Here is a 19,975-nt window from a genome sequence, read left to right as displayed (position 1 = left end):
TTTATGAGATGTCTCGACAAACTGAGAGAAAATGGCCTTGAAAGATAAGTTTTGTAAAATGACTTTATCTTTGAAGACTGTACAGTGAAAACAAACATCAATCAACAAACAATGAGGCATCAATCAAATGAGAATACACTCCGAGTTGTTTGTCTTATTGTGTAGCCTGTTGCTTTGGTTTGCCTTGTGCGTATACGTTAGTGCATGTGTGTGCGTATGCGCGTGCGTACACTTGTGTGTGTGCGTGCGTGGTGGGAGGGGTTTGCTGAAGCCACTTGCTGCCTCTAATTAGCAGCGTGTGCCGGGGAAGAAACTCAGTAGAGCGACCTCACCAAGGCGCAAAGGCATCCGGGCGCCACCTCACCTGCGTGATGACTTAAGTGCGTGAAATCCGACTCGCAGAGGCAGTTCGGTGCGCAGCGCGCGGCAGTGTGCTCTGCTGTCAGCTGACCGGCAGCAAACAGCTGAGTCCGCAGTTACAAGAAGAAGAAGAAGAAGAAGAAGAAGACGAAGAAGAAAGAAAGAAAAGTTTGACTTTTCTCTGGTGAAGTCCGGCGCGTGCTGCGTCTGTCTGCTCCGACCTGTTGGCCCGCGGAGCTCTGAGGGGCCATTGGTCGTTGTGTTGAGGGTCCGACATACAAGTCGGCTGCGAGGATGATGTCCTACATAAAGCAACCCCATTACACCATGAACGGGTTAAATTTGCCTGGCCCCGGAATGGATGTGCTGCATACAACCATCGCTTATCCATGTGAGTATAAACTGTTATTGATTGTTCTTTTTCTTGATAGTATTTGTCTCCTTTGCTGCTCTTGTCATTTCGAGTCTTATTTACCCAAAATGATGCGTAAAGACGCGCAAGACGCGCGCAGCGAGAGTACTGAGAGGATAAACAAAAGGGTATTGACAAAAGGTCTGGAAAATAAAAATGAAGAACTCCAATGTGCTATAAAAGTATCATTACTACATGTATTAACGAATTACTGGCAACTTTTCGTTCTGATAAATTGAGGATTTAAAGTAAAAGTGACTCTTAATTTAGGCACGAGTCTGCTGACGTATATATGATGTTTATTACAGATACACTACATTAATATGCAGATACAACGAGCCGATTGAAAGCCTCGACAGGCAGACAATCGGCGCGCACTCCTGAATTCAGTGTCGGTCAAGAATTCGACATTTATTTAATTTATTTGTTTACTCTTCTCACTTTTCCCCCTCGAGGGTTCCTAAATGTTCTCACACTGATGAATATAAATCTACTAAATTCTCGTGACTGCATCTAATAATTTCTCACTTTATTTCTCCTGAAACAAATGCGTCTATTTGTCTGTTTATGACTTTAACTGTACAAACTAAACGTAATATAACTATTCAAAGAACTGGAAAATATATGTAAGCAGCAAATACATGTTGTCTTTTTTTTGGTTAAAAGCAGAGAAAACAAATAAGGATTATAAACAGCATCATGATGGACTGAGGTTTCCATTTATATTTGTATTTGTTGTCATCCTCACTCACATAGAGGCAGAAAACAAACAGAATAATCAGTTAGATGGCCGCCAGTAAAAATAAAATAAATCATTGGTCTGAGTTGTGCTCATAATTCAGGTCATCTCTCTACGCTGCTGCTAGAATAATAATCCCCTTTTCTGACTCTTGGGGGGGCAGCCACTCCCCGGAAGCAGCGCAGGGAGCGCACCACCTTCACCCGGACACAGCTGGACATCCTGGAGGCGTTGTTCTCCAAGACCCGCTACCCGGACATCTTCATGAGGGAGGAGGTGGCCCTCAAGATCAACCTGCCCGAGTCACGTGTGCAGGTACCGGAGAAGTAGGCCACCACCAAGATGGAGGCCGTGCTGTCCTTTGTGGCTCACTGACAGTGGGATTAGGCATCTCAATACAATCCAAGATGTTTATGCTATATCCAGCATCTTTTTTACAATACACAACTCTTTGGTTATAAGTCCTACTTGTCCTTTCTTACGTTCGGTGCCATGCAGCTCAAATCTTATGTCACTCAAGAGACTTGTTTTTCTTTCCTAACATCTTCTTCTCCGCGCCTCCAGGTGTGGTTTAAAAACCGGCGTGCCAAGTGCCGTCAGCAGCAGCAGCAGAGCAGTGGCCAGTCCAAGCCCCGCCCTCCCAAAAAGAAGGCCTCCCCGTTGCAGGAACCCAGCATCCCTGATCCTGTCCCTAACCCGTCTGGTTCCTACAGCCCCTCCTCTGTCCAGTCCGGCCCCGGCCTGGTTCCGAGCTCCAGCACCGGGAACACCGGCGTGTCCATCTGGAGCCCGGCCATCTCGCCCCTGCCCGACCCCCTGGCCTCCTCCTCGGCCCCCTGCATGCAGCGGCCCTCACCTTACCCCATGAGCTACGGCCAGCCGTCGGCCTACACCCAAGGCTACGCCAGCACCACCTCCTACTTCACCGGTCTGGACTGCAGCGCCTATCTGTCCCCCATGCACTCGCAGCTGTCGGGCACCGTGGGCGCCCTCAGCCCCATCGCCGTGCCCTCGATGGGGGGCTCCCTGAGCCAGTCCCCGGCCTCGCTGTCCTCGCAGGGCTACAGCACGGCCTCCTCCCTGGGCTTCACCTCTGTCGACTGCCTGGACTACAAGGACCAGCAGGCCTGGAAACTGGGCTTCACCACAATGGACTGCCTGGATCACAAGGACCAAAACTCCTGGAAGTTCCAGGTCCTCTAGAGAGGGGCGTCGCCCGTGTGTGTGTCAAAGGGTCCCGCGTGAGATAGTGTGAGCCACGTCTGCTGGAGGACTTGTTATCTTTGATTTGATGTTTTTTGTCTGTACGTTTTTTTTTCTTTTTCTCAAGGTGACCTCTGTAGAAATGATTTTAATGTGAACGACTTCGGAGAGGAAAGGATCAGTGACCGTCATCAATGCTGTCTGACTGCAAACATTCGTAAAGGAAACAAAAGCCTGTCAAGAGTTAGTCGGAAAGTACCGGAGTCGTTGGTAGGGAAACACACTGAGCCGTCTGCTCCCAACATGTCCGACTCCGACGCACACGCATTATGTTTGAAACTTGCATCGTCATAGAGTGAAAGCTGCTGTGGTGAGACGGAGCTCTGAAGTCCGGAGAGGTCACCTGCTATTTCCGGGTTTAATCATTTTAAGCTATTAATTATTATTTAAGCTACATTTAAATGTCATTGGTTTGCGTTTAGAGCTTAGCATTTGTGTTTCGTGCAGTGTTAGCATTGTTAGCCTTCAGTGTTTATCATCACAATCTGTTTGATGGAGGATAAAAAAGCTTTGTGACATATTAAAGTGATCTATTCTTTAAACTTTGTGCACTGACAATCATTCAGATTCTTTGAAATGAGTTTCACACGTGAGACTGGACCGAGTGGCTGTGAAGAGGCCGTGTTGTGGTCTGGCCCGTCATGCTCGTCATCCAGCCTGCGTTGGTTCTCACTGGTCCATCTTCGTGGAATATGTCTACTATGAACTATTCATACACTCTGTCATATTCATTGAATGTATTTTAACTCTAAATCTGTCCTTCTGTACACATGACATCTATTGCACCTGTCCATCCTGGAGAGGGATCCTCCTCTGTTGCTCTCCTGAAGGTTTCTTCCCTTTTTTCCCCCTGAAGGGTTATTTGGGAGTTTTTCCTGGTCCGATGCGAGGTTTTGGGGCAGGGATGTCTATGTGTACAGATTGTAAAGCACTCCGAGACAAATTTGTAATTTGTGAAATTGGGCTATACAAATAAACTGAATTGAATTGAATTGAATCTTGGTTATTTTTGTTTATCTGATTCTGGGAGTGTCCCAATCCTCTTAGCCTCCCTTCTGCAATGCCCTAAGTGAATTAGTTAGGATTATTGCCCTATTCCCCTCTGTCTCTCTCTGCCTCTCACCCACCTCACCCGCCTCGGCCTTCTCTTCTTCCTCTTCTTTCCTTGGCCTCGCCCCCCCCTTTTTTTTTTTTACCTCTGTCTGTTTTCTCCCAGGTTGTCTTGCCTTTCGCTTCGGTCCATGTGTATCCCACTCATATACTCATCTCAAAATCATTGACAACAATGCAGTTTAATAAAGCTTTTTGTTATTACTACAGTTGTTTTCATCAATCTCTCTGGCGCTGAGATACGTCTCTATCAGATAAGCGGTTCCCTTTCTTTCCTCCCCTCCTGGACCCCCCACCAATCTCACCAACTCCTCCGACAATTTGGTAATCTCCACATGACCCGATTACTACCACGCAAACTCAACTCTGACATTCAAACATGTGAAATGTTATCTGGAGGTGTGTGTAGGGCAGTAAGAGAGGATTGATCTTCTGCTCCTTAATAAAACGCCATCCTTCCAAAACTCTCTCCATCACATCAATTGTCTTTTTTTTAAAAGCCAAAGTGAATTGCAGGTTTGTTATTCTACAACAGTGACCATAATATTACAAACATTTCTAACCTAAGGGTTTAAAGTATGGATTTAATTCTATAAAAAATATTACTCCTGAGAGGTTTCTGGTGTAATATTGATAAAAATTATAAAAGCTCATTTTATTTTGGTTGCTATGTAAATCATATCTGATACTCTGGTCATCAGCCATGTAAAATGTCACATAATTTAGATCCTACATTTTGATCTACTGCACTGAGAGACATTTCAAAGCATTTTTCTGCACTCAGCACAGCCCTAATCCCACTCTGTGCCGCTGTAATCCCTCTGCCCTCCCTCTCCGTGGTGTGATTGGTTAATCCCTTCGTCTGACCACCCTGATTGGTTAACCTCCCTCGCAGGATGCAGTGCACTTGTAATCCTCTCCCTCAGCACTGATAGTTTCAGACAGACATTTGTGCTGTAATCCCAGGGAGCATCAGATGTGATGGGGGATGGAGGGCACCGGGCAGACCTTGAGGAAGGTTAATGCCCGGAAAAGAACAAACCGGCACGCGGCCCAAAGAAGAAACCCTCGGGCCCGGTTTCCTGCCCCCTAAAGGCAGCAACACCTCAGTGTGAAGGGGCTCTGTTACAATTAAAAAGTCCTGCTCAGAATCACTATCTTCATAATAAACCAAAAGTAAAATTACTCATTATGTACAGAATAATATATACATTAGGTTAGTGAAATATATTTAGTGACACATTATTATGTATCCATCCACTAAAGCTGCAGTAAAGATATAGATAAAAAGGTAATTTCAGCTTTAATGTACGTATATACAGGACTGTCTCAGAAAATTAGAATATTGTGATAAAGTTCTTTATTTTCTGTAATGCAATTAAAAAAACAAAAATGTCATGCATTCTGGATTCATTACAAATCAACTGAAATATTGCAAGCCTTTTATTCTTTTAATATTGCTGATTATGGCTTACAGCTTAAGAAAACTCTAAAATCCTATCTCATAAAATTTTAATATTTCCTCAGACCAAGTAAAAAAAGATTTATAACAGCTGAGTGTTTGTCAAGGCTCAGGAAACCCTTGCAGGTGTTTCGAGTTAATTAGACAATTCAAGTGATTTGTTTAATACCCTACTAGTATACTTTTCATGATATTCTAATATTTAGAGATAGGATATTTGAGTTTAAACCATAATCAGCAATAAATCAGAATAAAAGGCTTGCAATATTTCAGTTGATTTGTAATGAATCAGAAATGCATGACATTTTTGTTTTTTAAATTGCATTACAGAAAATAAAGAACTTCATCACAATATTCTAATTTTCTGAGACAGTCCTGTATATATATATTTTTAAGTACATGTGGTATATGCATGTGACAGGACGGTATAATATATACTGCAATATTTACATTGATAGAGATGATATTAACATGTTAAAAAACAGTCGTGGATGTTTGTTGTTGGAGGGTTATCGACACTTTTATATATGACTGGTGTCAACTGTTCATCAGAGTGAAGCTGCATGTGGCTGGTTGTTGTGCCTCCAGGGTTCTGTCGCGCCCCCTAGAGGGAGAAGCTTGAACAGGTGGAGTCCAATGATGAGGAGGGTCTGGATGAGGTTTCCGTGCTGGCCCCCTGAGAGCAGCCGCTGGTGTAATTAGTAAAAATAATGCTTGATTGAAATGTTACATTTCACCACTCCCATTTACAGGCACTGTTTTACATAATATAATGGTGTGTTAACCGATTAAAACACTGGCTGGTTGTAATTGTTATCGCTCAAAGATTTGATCTCAGAGCGGTGGTAAGAACCCATCAGAAATCCAGCAGCTGAGATCATCCTGAGGAAGTGGTGAGTAACTGTGTTACGGGAGATGCCTCCTCAAAATCAGCGTAATGTCACATCGTGTTATCAAACAAGCAGAACTGACCCGTGATCATCTTTTGATTACTAGTGGGTATCGTTCATCTACAGCAATATAGCACAGTACTCCTAATCTACTGATATAGTGCAGGTAATGCTAATCTACACTAATATAGTACAATATCACTAATCTACAGTAATATAGCACAGTACTCCTAATCTAGTGATAGAGTACAATATCACTAATCTACAGTAATATAGTACAGTACTCCTAATCTAGTGATATAGTACAGTATCACTAATCTACAGTAATATGGTACAGTACTCCTAATCTAGTGATATAGTACAGTATCACTAATCTACAGTAATATGGTACAGTACTCCTAATCTAGTGATATAGAACAGTATCACTAATCTACAGTAATATAGTACAATATCACTAATCTACAGTAATATAGTACAGTACTCCTAATCTTGTGATATAGTACAGTATCACTAATCTACATTAATATAGTCCAGTATCACTAATCTACAGTAATATAGTACAGTACTCCTAATCTTGTGATATAGTACAGTATCACTAATCTACATTAATATAGTACAATATCACTAATCTACAGTAATATAGTACAGTACTCCTAATCTAGTGATATAGTACAGTATCACTAATCTACACTAGCTACAGTACATTATTTATGAAACACTGTAAAGCAAATAAATCCCACCAACGAGCATCAGTTTGTTTGAACACCTATTTATTACCACCATAATATGAGAAATTTGGAAAATACAAAGAGTCTTATTTATAAGTCTGAAAATCTCGAGGAATAAGAAACATATAAAAAAAAAACAAATATGAGGTTATATTGTGTATCACAAATTTTGAGAAAGGGACAGATTACATGATGAGATCTACAGAGAGCAGGAGACACAGACCCTAAACATGCAGAGGGCAACTTGCACTATCATAATAATCCATACTGTTGAGACGAGCCGATCTGTGGACACGAAGACAGAAGCATAAGAAGTGATGAGGCTCAACTGAAGAGGAGCCGGTAAACCATCGCCCCCGTGTGGCTGCCATCAGAATAGAAGTTGCATTTGAAAATAGAGAAGCCCTTCTTGAACTCCATGTTGGCAACATTAATTGTTTTTCTCTCTTAATTTGATGATTTTTGAAGTGGTAAAGAGTGCAATCTGTGAACAATATGCATAAAAAAATAGACACCATATCCACAATGATAATCAATATTTTTAAGTGTAATATTATTTTTGTTGAGTACAAATGGTTTGAAAGATCAGAGCTCACTCATCCACGCAAACCGCCCAACAGAGCGCCATCGGCTTCCCACTGCGGAGGACAGAGGGGACGAGGCGGTCTGAAGAGGTGCAGCGAGCTGCCGGCTGCAGGGCGAGGAGGAGGTGCTCCTCGGGGCCGAGGCCTCGGGACTAGCTCTAATAGCACCCTGCTGTGGAAGTTGCAGCTCCCCTTCAGCAGACTAGCCCCTCGGCCACGTCCCTCTGCCTCGGCCTCACTGACCTCACCCAAACTACGACGACACTACTGTAGATTGGGCGTCCCAAACCCAGCGACCCATGTTTGAGTTTTGTGTGCACATGTGCGTCTGATCTGCTAAACCTTTCACATGCACGACAAAGGTACCCTAAAAATTAAAAAAACACACATTTGGTGAAGACAAAATAAACAACCTATGAGACCAGACTTCAACATATTTATATCTCTTCAGATTCCTCTAAAGTCTACGGAGAAGCTGGGCAGGCAGGGGAGGGAGAAGGATTGGGGTAGAACAAAGGAGTGAGGGCGGGGACAGGTTAAAAAAAAAAACAGGACAGAGGTGAAACATCGGAGAGGGCCGTCTAAGCGCGCTCCCCGCGAATGCGGCGTGCCAGCTGGATGTCTTTGGGCATGATGGTGACACGCTTGGCATGGATGGCACACAGGTTGGTGTCCTCAAACAGACCCACCAGGTACGCCTCGCTGGCCTCCTGCAGGGAGGGGGCAACACATATTAGCAGGAGAAGTGTGCCAGCTTTACGGATTACACTGATGGAGCTGTGTCACGATATGTTGTGTGCATACACACACACACACACACACACACACCTGCAGGGCCCCAATGGCAGCGCTCTGAAAACGCAGGTCGGTCTTGAAGTCCTGAGCAATCTCCCTCACCAGGCGCTGGAAGGGCAGCTTGCGGATCAGCAGCTCAGTGGACTTCTGGTACCGACGGATCTCTCTCAAAGCCACGGTGCCGGGCCTGAAACATGCAACAAAGCTCACACAGGTTAATGTTACCCGCTACCGGTTACCCTCTGCACAAATAATGACATGTTGTTACTTAAGAAAAAAAGTCTCTGTGTTGACACTGCGCAACCTAAGTATGCAAGTAAATAGAGGTTTTAGTGATAAAAGTATAAAAACGAAAGACGTCACCTGTAACGATGGGGCTTCTTGACGCCACCAGTGGAGGGGGCACTCTTGCGGGCAGCCTTGGTGGCCAGCTGCTTGCGAGGAGCCTTTCCTCCAGTGGATTTACGAGCGGTCTGCTTGGTACGAGCCATTACGACGAAGTATCACCTGAAGGGAATATCACAAATATAACAGGATGATGAGTAGGGTTGGGTACCGAAACCCGGTGCCAATATGGTACCGGTTCCAATACAACCGGTATTACCCGGACCGAAACGCAACGCACATTTCGGTGCTTCTTTCCGGTGCCTGAGCCGATTAAAATTGAAAAAAAACTATTGTTGTGAACTTCTCCGGTGACTCCGCCCTGTCAGCAGGTTACGATAGCCTATCATTTAAGTTTGACAGCGGAGGCTGCGCCGTGTGCAGTGTTGCCAGGTCCGCAGTTTTCCCGCGGAATTGGGCTACTTTTGAAGTGTTGCCCGGGTTGATTTTTTTGTCCGCTGGTTCGGGTAGACCTATTTTGCATGCAAATTACATGAATATCTTTAAATAAAAATCCATATTTTAAATGAAATAATTTATTTATACCCAAATCCTACCAAACTGACTCCAGATCAGCACGTACACGCCGACACATCCGCGCAGTGCCTTCGATCTCCGCGACCTTGTCCGTCACCATGGAAACATTGTCACGTGACATCTAAGCACTTTGGTGCTAGTGACGTCACGGAGCCCCGAACCAGAGTCTGTAAGTAGAAGTGATTTCCAGCAAAGCAGCAGGGATTTGTGAATCCCACAGGAGCGGTGGGCGATAGGCGGTTCAGAACCGCCTACACGGGAGGAGCGATTCATAGGCGAGTCTGATTATGAATCGCCGACCTCCCCAACGGGGTGGGACGGTTTGGCGAGAATCACCTCGTGTGATTACTCCTACACCCCATCCCGGGGTGGGTTTGGTTCTGTGGGATTCACAAATGGGGCCCTATTTAACCCCTTAGTTTAGTTTATTTCGATCAGCAAAATATACAACAATCAGAATTCAACAAAAGAAGAAAGTGGCTGACAAAGGGTCGAGGCTGAAGCTATCTAGCTTATAACTAAGTGCCCTAACCTATGATTTCTCAAAAAAACTTATTTCAAAGAACCATATATATATATATATTAGTGCTGTGAAAAATAACGCGTTATGATTAAATTACAGGATTAATTAGTTAATTTTTGTAACGCATTTAACGCATGTGCAGAATGAGCTTCCAATCCGTCTGTTGTTGGTCGTCTCGACAGCAGCATGTCATTCTGTCTCTACGTGTCGCGTTAACACGACTCCGATCTCCGTCTCGCGCGCGCCGCAGAGCTCCGGTGCCGCGCCTGACGAAAAAAAGTCACTTGCGCCCCCCCCTGCCCCCCCCCCCATCATGAAGGAGTTATGCTTAGGGCACCAACATGGTTAGCAGCGGTACTGGACATGGACTTTAAAAGCAGTGTATATGGTTTGGCACGGGCATATTTTGAGTTCTGATATTGGGCTGGTTTTTGGGCTGGTTTTGTCACAGACCTGGCAACCCTGGCCGTGTGTGACTAGTGAGCCCGTGTCGAGCACACCAGCGTCAGGCTGGGCGCGATGGGGAGGCCGTCACCGGTCCCCCTGAACACGTGGAGACCGATTATGACGAGCAGCCTGAACTTAGATTAGTACCGTAACGTTGACTGCAAGTCTTGCATTCATAAAAGTAGGCCAAGAAATAATAAATTTGCCATTATAACCATGTTTAAGCTAGCTCGTAGCTAGCGCTAGCTACGAGCGTGACAGTCTGCTAGCAGATGTGTTGATATACAGCGGTCCCGGCTGTATACCCGGTGTTACCGGGAATATAATGACGGAGGAATAAAGACCGTGGGGCGTCACTTTGTTTCAGTGGAACTCTTGCTGTCAGAAGCAAAACTTTATTTGGTTGTTTATTGGTTGTTCTCTTTGCCCATCAACAGTGACAGGATTAACCCTATAAAGGCTGCACATGACAATACATATCACATATAATGGAGAACATATATTGTGTATGTTAACGGTCTGATATCTGTTGTTTGTCAGTGCTCCATGATAACGGCTTCTACAGGGAATATGGCCAAAGAGGTTTTTAATGTCCTCATTGTGCGTAAAAAAAAAAAGAAGTATCGGTTCAGGCACCGTTTAGGCACCAGTATCGTTTTAAAAGTACCGGTTTAGCACCAGTATCGGAAAAAACCCAAACGATACCCATCCCTAATGATGAGTGTTGTTCATTCTAGACTTTCTACTCCCCCCCCCCCCCCCCCCCCCCGAACATGTTTATTTATAGCTGCTATTTGAACACCCTAGTGACGATAATAATAACCGTCTGGTGAAGTTTCAGTCAAAAATATTTAGCCTACATGCAAATGGCTATATGTTTGGAGCCTTGAAACTCACAAAAAGCTGGTTAAAATGTATGGAGAAATATAGCTGAATCCTAAATCAATCATCATATTGTCAGCTAAATAATTACAATCATCAACATTTTTGTGATGCATGAATTTAAAGAGTTTTGCAAGCTGTTTATTATCTTCACCCACATAACTAAATGAGGGTCAGCAGAACATCTTGTTTTGAAGTTCTCCTGCACTAGCAGGTAGCAGAGGATTTATCTCAGAGTCTGTGATGGTCAATCAAATTTGGCCGCCTGGGAAAACTTTTTCCTCCCGGGTTTGGCAGCTGCACGGACACACCGTCCCGAGCCACTATCAACACTTCGGCTCCAGACTACACCAATCACACGGCTGCACTGGTCCTATTCTGAAATGCACCAATCAGACGTGTCTTTGTCGTATATTTTGGCCAATGGGGTTTCAGTCTGCTGGGTTTAGGGCGGGACGAGCGGCCTTAGCCCCGCCTCATTCCGCAAGATGATGGCCGCAGACCCAACTGAACCTACAAACACATAGCAATGCGAGAGACGTAAACTTTGATTATTCCCCTAACAACCAAACAACGTGAACACACAAGACGACCAAGAAAACGTAGCAGACAAGTGCAGCTATCGAATAAGCGTCAAGGTGTGCGAAGCGACGGGCTATTAAAGCGAAACAGCGAAGTAGAAGACGCACATGAAAGTGGAGCAGCTATTTCGGCAGAGGAAGTACTGAGCCGTCCTTCTGTCTGGGCGTCGGGGAGCTGCTTTTTCTCCTCCACAGCGTCGAAATAACTCGCCATTTCAGCACAAAAACAACTTTATCCGTCTCGTTTTCTCTACAAAAGGCGACTTTTACTCTATGAACCAAAAATTATGACATAAATGTGACTTACCGAGGCTGAATTTAGCGCTTTTTCTCCGCGAGGACACAAGTGAGTTGTGGTTGTTCTGGCAGTGTCAGATATTTACTATCTCTCACACAATGGAAGCGGAGCGCTGGAGCAAAATGGCGGCCGCGTCAATCATCCGTCTCCCACAATGCAACAGCCAACGTTCGTAAACATTGGAGCCTCACTTTGGTTCCTCGGCTGTAACTTTGGTTTCAAACCGTGTTTATTACCTTCGCATTGAAAATGCTGAAGGTAATGTTTTGATCGCCGTGTATTTATTTATTTGTATGCGTGTTATTCGCATAACACAAAAAGTATTAAACCGAATCGCATGAAATTCGGTGGGATGATTGGTTATTATCCGGGGACCATTTGATTAGATTTTGGGATCGATCGGGTCAAAGGTCAAGGTCATGAAAAGGTCAACATCTTCTTTTTACCATAGCACGGTCAATTTTTATCCAATTGGCATGCAACTAATGCCAACATGTTCATAATTCAATGCCCCATCTTGTGAAATGCGAAGGTATGCACTCTACCGAGTGCCCATTCTAGTTAATACAATGCGTCGGCAGCCGGCACTAGAAAAGAAACGACTAGTATTATTTCACCTTCGTTTCTAGGTCTATAGCATGCAATACAAATTACTGAACACAATGGGAACACAACTTAATGACATTTAATTATAAATGGGGCTCAATATATGAGCATACTAATACCAGAGAAAAAAACACCAAAAAAACATAACGTACAATGTAATAATGAACAGGAGTTTAATCAATAAAAAACGATACAATATATTTTGACCAGTTTGGAAAGTGACATACATTGCCATGTTCACATTTACTATTCTACTTTTTGTATTTTGAATGCATTACTTTGTAACAGTAATTATAAAACTGTAATGCACAGCAACTGTCACTTAAGTAAAAGATGAAAGTACTTCTTCCACCGCTGATTTATGTTTTAGTTTGATGTCCGATTAATATCTTGTAATGAATGTGATGACCAATTTGTTTCGACAATCATTAGTAGTTAGTAAGATTCTAAACTTATCATGTAACGTATAACGTACTTCACATATTATACTTTATCATACTTATTCCTATTATTATAATATGTGTTATACTTTACCTTTGGAGCAACTGTTTTAGTGTTCGGAGGGAAATAAGCAAACATTGGCGACAGTGTGATGACAAAAAGCAGACACAGGAAATACCAAATAAAGCAGTTGGGGTAAGAATAAGGCTGGTGGTCCCTCCACTAGGGGGCAGTAATAGAAGTTAAAGTCAAGGATCCCAACAGCTGGACGACCCCAGAGGACCAGAAGAAGAGTTCCTTGTTATGCGGTTATTCCGAGGTTAAACTGCGTCTGTTGCTAGCTATGCCATACAAATGTCATAATACATGTTATACTATCAACACGTCTTTAAAAATGTCATCGTATATTAAGCCTTAAAATGTAAAATTAGAGTAGGACATAAATAATTAATATTATACTTTGTCATATAGTGTCCATCCAATCTGGGAACATGGCAACCGCACCACGTGTATTTGAAACTACTTTCTTTTGTGTTTCTTACTTCCAATTTAAACAAATAATCGACCTCTTATTAACGTCAGCATTTCAGTTTTTATTGCGGCAACCGGACTCATCTTTGACATCAGGACGCAGGAACTCAAGTCATCTGTTCTGACTGCACCGTGTCCCATAACATGATATAATAAAAGTGTTTATGTCTTTTGTTGCTGCTAAATGTAGTTGATGTATTCTCTTCTGGGTTGTGTCAACATGGCTGACAAGTCACTTTGGATAAAAGTGTCAGTTAAAATAAATGTAATATGATTCTACTTTAAAATGTACTTACATCCTCAAAACTGTGGACTATACAGACGGTAGAAAGTACATTTACTTCATAATTTTGCCAAATAATTGTAAATTCAATACATCTTATTAAAAAATATTGTCCTGATTAATATCCAAAATTGTCCTGATTAATATACAAAATCCTACAAAAGAAGCTACACAAATACAGACATTCAATAACTTGTATTAAATCAACAGTGGAGCGGGAGAGTCCCATCATAAAGCATAAAGAACAAACTCAGTTTAACATGCAGAGGACAAATGTTTTTTTGATAGTTTTGTTTTAGCAGCTCGAGGATGGAGATCCTTTTCTCCCCCACCGTAAATCAGTTTCCTTGAATAAATACGATGAACCTCGTTCTGCCTCGTCCGCCTGGTTTGACCCTCAGTTGGGAGGTCATCAGTCTTTCTGTGGAGGTAGAGGTGGATGATACACGTGGCTCCTCCCAATATTTCAAGACCAAAAGAAGGATTTGTGGAACACAACATCAGCAATGTTCGAATTGTTATTGATAATGCAGCAGACATGACTGAATGACCTCATCGGCACATTTAACCGTGGACATTCAGCCAGGAGATGAAGAGTGCAGGAGCTCCTCCGTCCTCAGAGTTGGTCCAGAAACAGCCCTCATGGGGAGAGAAGAAGGCCATAAATACATTTTAAAACGCGTTAGAACTTTTAACATGACCTATTCTGACATACTATGCTCTATTTTAGAATAAGATACTGTGGCTGTTTATGACTATCATATTTATTTCTTGAAGTTTATGGTATTTTATACTATGATTATTCTTTATATACGATAAAATTACTTTGACACATTATCTTATGATTTTTTTAATACTATGCTGTTACTTTTTGATGACTTTTTTTGACATCCTACATAATTACATGGTTTGACAAATGACCTTTTAATGTTTTTTGGCAATACCAAGTATTTGTACCTTTTGAACACCTTTTTTACACCTTGTTATGACTACGAATATGTTCTTTCATGATATTGTTGACATGCAATAAAGCTTTTCTGAATTTCTATTCTACTAATCAACTTTATTTGTACTTTGTTGAGGGACCAACGGTGGTGGGAACGGGGCGTTGAGGTGCTTTGTGAAGGAGAATGCATTCTTTTGGAGGATGAAGACAACCAGAGCAGGGCGGCAGGCTTTAATATACCATCATATGACCTTTTTTACACATACTATAAAACTATTACTTTTTGAAATACTCTACTACGAACTTGGTGTGACTTTTTGACAAAAATAAACCCTTTAGTGTGACATGACAATTACGTGACAGACTACAATGGCCTTTTACACCCGGTTAACATTCTCTCCATGGATTTTATTTGACTATGAATTCTTATTTTGACAATATATTATGGCTTTTTATTGAATATTTTGACACACAATACACTAGGTATTTTATATTTTATAAAGACACCATTAAGCTGATTTAGGGAAAGTGTTTACATCTGTAATGGGTACATCTGTTGGGTACGTACGCCTCTGGGAGCTTTGCAGGCTCTGGACAGGGCTGTACCAGCTTTATGGCCTCCCAAGGCTTCTCAACAGGCTCAGCAGAGGTGGGGGCCACTCTTGCGCTGGCCTTTGAGGGGAGCTGAAGCTGAGTATGGGGTTGGACCTGTGTCTGAGTGTGTGTGTGAGGCCGAGTATGGGGTTGGACCTGTGTCTGAGTGTGTGTGTGAGGCCGAGTATGGGGTTGGACCTGTGTCTGAGTGTGTGTGTGAGGCTGTGGTGGAAGATGAGGCTGTATCTGAGCTTGGCTTGTTTACATCTGTAATCCAGTTTCCTTTCAGAAACATGTTAAGCTCATTTTCTAAAAGTTGACTGCAACTAGTCATTAAAGATTTAGAACAAAGAAAACATGTAATAATCACCGTTGTGCTTTACAGCTGATTTGTAAGTTAACATAAGGAGATGAACTGTCACACTATGTTACGCATGTCTGTGCTCCTGTCCCTCTGAACTGAATCATTTAGTCAGACTGAACCGAGCAGAGGTGAACGAGTAACATCACACACACATTAGAAGACATGGGTTATAGCTATTCCTGAACAGTTTATTTATTTCATATCTAAGTGGAGATGCCTCTCGTTCGAGACAAGAGCGTTTTCACATTCAAGTACACAGAGCCTTACTTAAGTTCCCCATCTGAAAAGGGAGAGGCTTAAATAAGGCAAGAGGAGAAGAACCTGTAAGCGAGAAGATAAACAGTTGAGTACAGCCTGGATGGAGATGGATGGAAACATATTGCAATCCACACATTACATGAAGTATACCAGATGATTGTACTTTACATGGATTTCCAGTCTGAATATAAATTAATCCCCCTTTTTGTTTTAAATTCAGAAGCACTGATACTAAATTAAATAACCCCAGTAGGTCAACTGTCAAGAATCAAAGTTGATCTACAATCTAAATATCACAATGTTTGTGCATCATGATAAAAATGGTCTGTTGGAACAAAATTTAAGGCTCATCCCCAAGAAGTTACTTTTCCTACACAAAGCAGCTGCGAAATGTTCGTCCACACATTGTTTTCAGCTTTATTCAGTTAGTCCAGTTCATGAAAGTACCGTGAACAGAAGGGAAACAAACAGAAGGGAAATACAAATAGAACCTCGTCTACATCTAGAAAGGTACAACAGGCATTAATCCATCTCCCCCTCTTTTATTCCGTATGTGCAACAACTGCCCAGAGTCGCTTGGTCCCTCTGCGGATGAAGAACAGTACAAGTACCAACACCTTCTGTGAGAAGTCATTGAAATCTGTTGATAGCGAAGTTACATAAAAAATGGCATCATCACACAGAAAATAAGACTTTGATAAACCACGATATCAACCATGAGAGAAACCATCACAGCTCCTCATCACACCTCCCACCTGGCTGGATCCGGGAGAGACTGAACATGGACCCGACCGACAGGTTTGCCCTCCGCCAATAACTTGTGCTGCAACATCCAGAAAGAACGCAATGGATCGTTAAGTACACAGAACTGTTCTGTAAGAGAGTGCATGCATTTTGTCAAATGCAAACCGTAATCCCAGCTGATGCTCATACCCAGCGCCACACTTAAAAAAACTAAATACAACTAAATCCCTTTTATTTTTCAAACTAGTGATTCTATTTATTAATTTTTATATATATATATATATACATACACACATATATATATATAGTATATACATATACACTATATATATATAGTATAAATATAGTATATATTTGTCATTCTGTTAAAAGTACCGCACATCTTTCATATCATAAACATTTATGACTACCGTCTCAATCACAATAATATGATCCTTTGGACAGTAAATTCAGGTACATTCAGTACTTCCAGTAAAAAGTCTTACAATTTTCTTTACAATTCATTAAAAATACAGAGGAGCAAAAAATATGGCGATATTACAGTCCACTGTCCTGCAGAGGCTGCAACCAGAGCTCAATAGTCTTTCTTCTACACGGCTAAAGAGAACTCCACGCTTCATTCGGTACGTATCTCCGTCTCTGGCCTCGGCATGAGCAGGTCAGTCTGGAGAAACGCTCCGTGGCCCAGCGCCGTGGTGTACCCTCTGTTGCCGTGGCTCACTGAGAACCCCGCGGCGGCATAGGGGCCGGATCCTGCACGTTTCTGAACAGAGGCCTGAGGCTGAGGCGCCGGGTGGTAATCGTCCAAGTTGTCGTAGTGGGACTGCACCGGTTTGGTGCCGTGCTTCTGATACGAGAAGTCTCTGTCCAGGTCGGGGTTTCCCTGGCTGTAGTGCTGCTGCTGCTCCCGGCCGCTGTGCGATCGCTCCAGTTTGGAGCGGCTGAGTTGTTCCCTCGGGGCCGACGGCTGCTCCTCCGTGCTGTGGTAGCCGCTGAGTGTTTTCACGTTACCCTGGTGGTGGTCAAAATCGGCACACTCGTAGCGCGGCGCGAAGCTCCTCTTGCCGGGATAGTCCTGCTGCCAGTGTTGAGAGCGGCTGTCGTCTGCGGTCTCCTGCTGAAGGGACAGACTGTGACTCACAGCAGCCGGAAGGGAGTGAGAGGACTGGCACTTCTTGGAACCGCTCTGCTTGGCGAGCCCGTCGGACTTGGCGCCCGCTGCACCGCCCTGGACATGCACGTCGGTCTCCATGTACATGAGGACGTCGGGGTCGGTCACCACGTATCTGGGGAGGTAGCGCCCGTCTTTGCTCTCGGCTGCAACCAGCACAGCTTTGCCGGGGTCGGATTTGCTGCGCAGGTGCAGGGTTTCGGAGCCCGATAGATCAGATGGCGTGAACAAGCCCACGTTGTCGTACTGAGAGAGGACGGGCCCTTTGACCTTCTGTCTGGCCCGGCTTTCCCTGCAGATGGAGTGCATGCGGAGCCTTTCTGACTCCTCGGGGTCCCAGGCGAGGTACGCAGCAGCCTCCTTCGTGCCGTAACCGGGGGGCATGTCCCTGCTCACAAAGCTGTGCTCCTTCCCAGGCGGGAGAACATGGCGAGCGAGGTAGTGGTACCCAGTCGCCTTCCCGCCCGGTCGTCCGGCGGCGGCCCCGGGATCTCGACTGCCGTGGACGTGGCGGACTCGGACGGTGCCGTAAGGGTCGATGTCGTAGTAAGGCGCCTCCAAAGGGCTCGACCCAGAGTACGGGCTGTAGCGATACTGAACCCGGCCGTTCTCAAAGTAAGGCTGCAGCTGGGTGACGTGGTAGTCAGCTTGTGAGGACTGCTGCTGCGGCGGTGGTGGGGGGGGCTGCTGCTGAGGGGGCTGCTGCTGAGGGGGCTGCTGGGAGGCTTTGCACTGATACACGGGCCGCTGGTAGAAGTACATTTCATCATCCGGAGGAACTTCGGTCCTTTGGATGGGTACTGAGCGGATAGTGGAAGGGACATGGAGTGAGTGCACTCTGCGGATGGTGGGATAGCCTTGGTTTCTGTCATGGTTGTAAACTTGATGCCCTGGCCCCGGAGACACGTACACACTGTGGGAGTTTCCTCTGGACTTCATCGCGTGGTGGTAGGACCGGGGGCCTAAAGTGCTGTATCGGTTGTCCAGTCGGGCACTGTAGGGGATCTGAGGCTCCGATTTAGACACGTAGGAAAGGTGTGGGGGGATGCCGTCGGGCCGGAAGTGGTGGAGCACCGACTGGGGACCCGCCGGAACAGGTTTCTGGTGGTAGTATGCAGCTCCAGGGGGCTCAATTAAGACAGGCTCTCCTTTAGTGTGGTACTGGTAGGCTGGCTGGTGTGTGGAAGATTTGCGAGGAGAAGGAGGATAGTGAGGCAGAGCATCCTGCTGATGGCCAGGCACAGGGCCTTCCCCCAGGATATGGTAGGAGGCTTCACTTTGGCTGAGAGCCGCTGTGGCCAGTTTGCTCTCCATGGTGCGGACGGGAGGGGCCGGAGGTTTGGGTACGTACGCCTCTGGGAGCTTTGCAGGCTCTGGACAGGGCTGTACCAGCTTTATGGCCTCCCAAGGCTTCTCAACAGGCTCAGCAGAGGTGGGGGCCACACTTGCGCTGGCCTTTGAGGGGAGCTGAGGCTGAGTATGGGGTTGGACCTGTGTCTGAGTGTGTGTGTGAGGTTGAGTATGGGGTTGGACCTGTGTCTGAGTGTGTGTGTGAGGCTGAGTATGGGGTTGGACCTGTGTCTGAGTGTGTGTGTGAGGCTGAGTATGGGGTTGGACCTGTGTCTGAGTGTGTGTGTGAGGCTGTGGTGGAAGATGAGGCTGTATCTGAGCTTGGCTTTGCTGCTGAGTGTGTGTTTGATGCTTGGACAGTGAGACGGCCTTTATGCTAAGCCTCTTTGGCTTCGGAGGTGGCTGTTCTGATGGTTTTGGAAGGACTGGGGGGGGTGCAGCCTCCTGTAGTTTGACCTGAGACGAAACAACAGAACACTCATTTGCTGAGGAAAACAAGTCAGGTGTTGATGCAGTGGAACAAGAGGTTATAATCTCATGCGCTCCATAGCTACAGGCAACAGCAGCAGCACTGCATGCTGATGTCTGTTTGTTATTATCTCTCCATACCTATCCAGAATATCATAGCTTTAAATAAACTATAGGGCTAAAGTGTTGACAATTGTTTTAGTCTGTACAAAAAACAAAATGTG

At 44.5% G+C, this 19,975-nt stretch overlaps 3 protein-coding genes across 6 annotated transcripts in view; 1 reads left to right on the top strand and 2 right to left on the bottom strand.

The window, feature by feature from the left end:
- The first annotated feature begins 330 nt into the window (after nt 1-330).
- Nucleotides 331-3,316, top strand: crx (cone-rod homeobox). Its single transcript, XM_056411884.1, has 3 exons — nt 331-751; nt 1,675-1,826; nt 2,076-3,316. Exons 1-3 carry the CDS (start codon nt 655-657, stop codon nt 2,712-2,714), a joined length of 888 nt encoding a protein of 295 aa, XP_056267859.1. The 5' UTR covers nt 331-654; the 3' UTR covers nt 2,715-3,316.
- Nucleotides 3,317-6,984: 3,668 nt separating this feature from the next.
- On the bottom strand, nt 6,985-12,136 carry h3f3c (H3 histone, family 3C). The gene is made up of 4 exons (XM_056444018.1): nt 12,005-12,136; nt 8,707-8,850; nt 8,377-8,530; nt 6,985-8,258 (listed from the first exon to the last, which is right to left on the bottom strand). Exons 2-4 carry the CDS (start codon nt 8,832-8,834, stop codon nt 8,130-8,132), a joined length of 411 nt encoding a protein of 136 aa, XP_056299993.1. The 5' UTR covers nt 8,835-8,850; nt 12,005-12,136; the 3' UTR covers nt 6,985-8,129.
- A 3,791-nt stretch (nt 12,137-15,927) lies between these two features.
- The window catches only part of arhgap32b (Rho GTPase activating protein 32b), a 131,806-nt gene continuing 127,758 nt past the window's right edge, over nt 15,928-19,975 (bottom strand). For all 4 annotated transcript variants that reach the window (XM_056440562.1, XM_056440583.1, XM_056440572.1 and 1 more), the window contains one exon: nt 15,928-19,739. In XM_056440562.1, coding sequence (XP_056296537.1) covers nt 17,379-19,739 — 2,361 coding nt within the window. In that variant the 3' untranslated portion in view covers nt 15,928-17,378. The remainder of the gene's footprint in view (nt 19,740-19,975) is intronic.

The sequence above is a fragment of the Pseudoliparis swirei genome, chromosome 3 (assembly GCF_029220125.1).
Source record: "Pseudoliparis swirei isolate HS2019 ecotype Mariana Trench chromosome 3, NWPU_hadal_v1, whole genome shotgun sequence".
In the NCBI taxonomy this organism is placed as follows: Eukaryota; Metazoa; Chordata; class Actinopteri; order Perciformes; family Liparidae; genus Pseudoliparis; species Pseudoliparis swirei.
The sequence above is the reverse complement of the archived record's forward strand: the minus strand, read 5'-3'. Positions and strand labels throughout refer to the sequence as shown.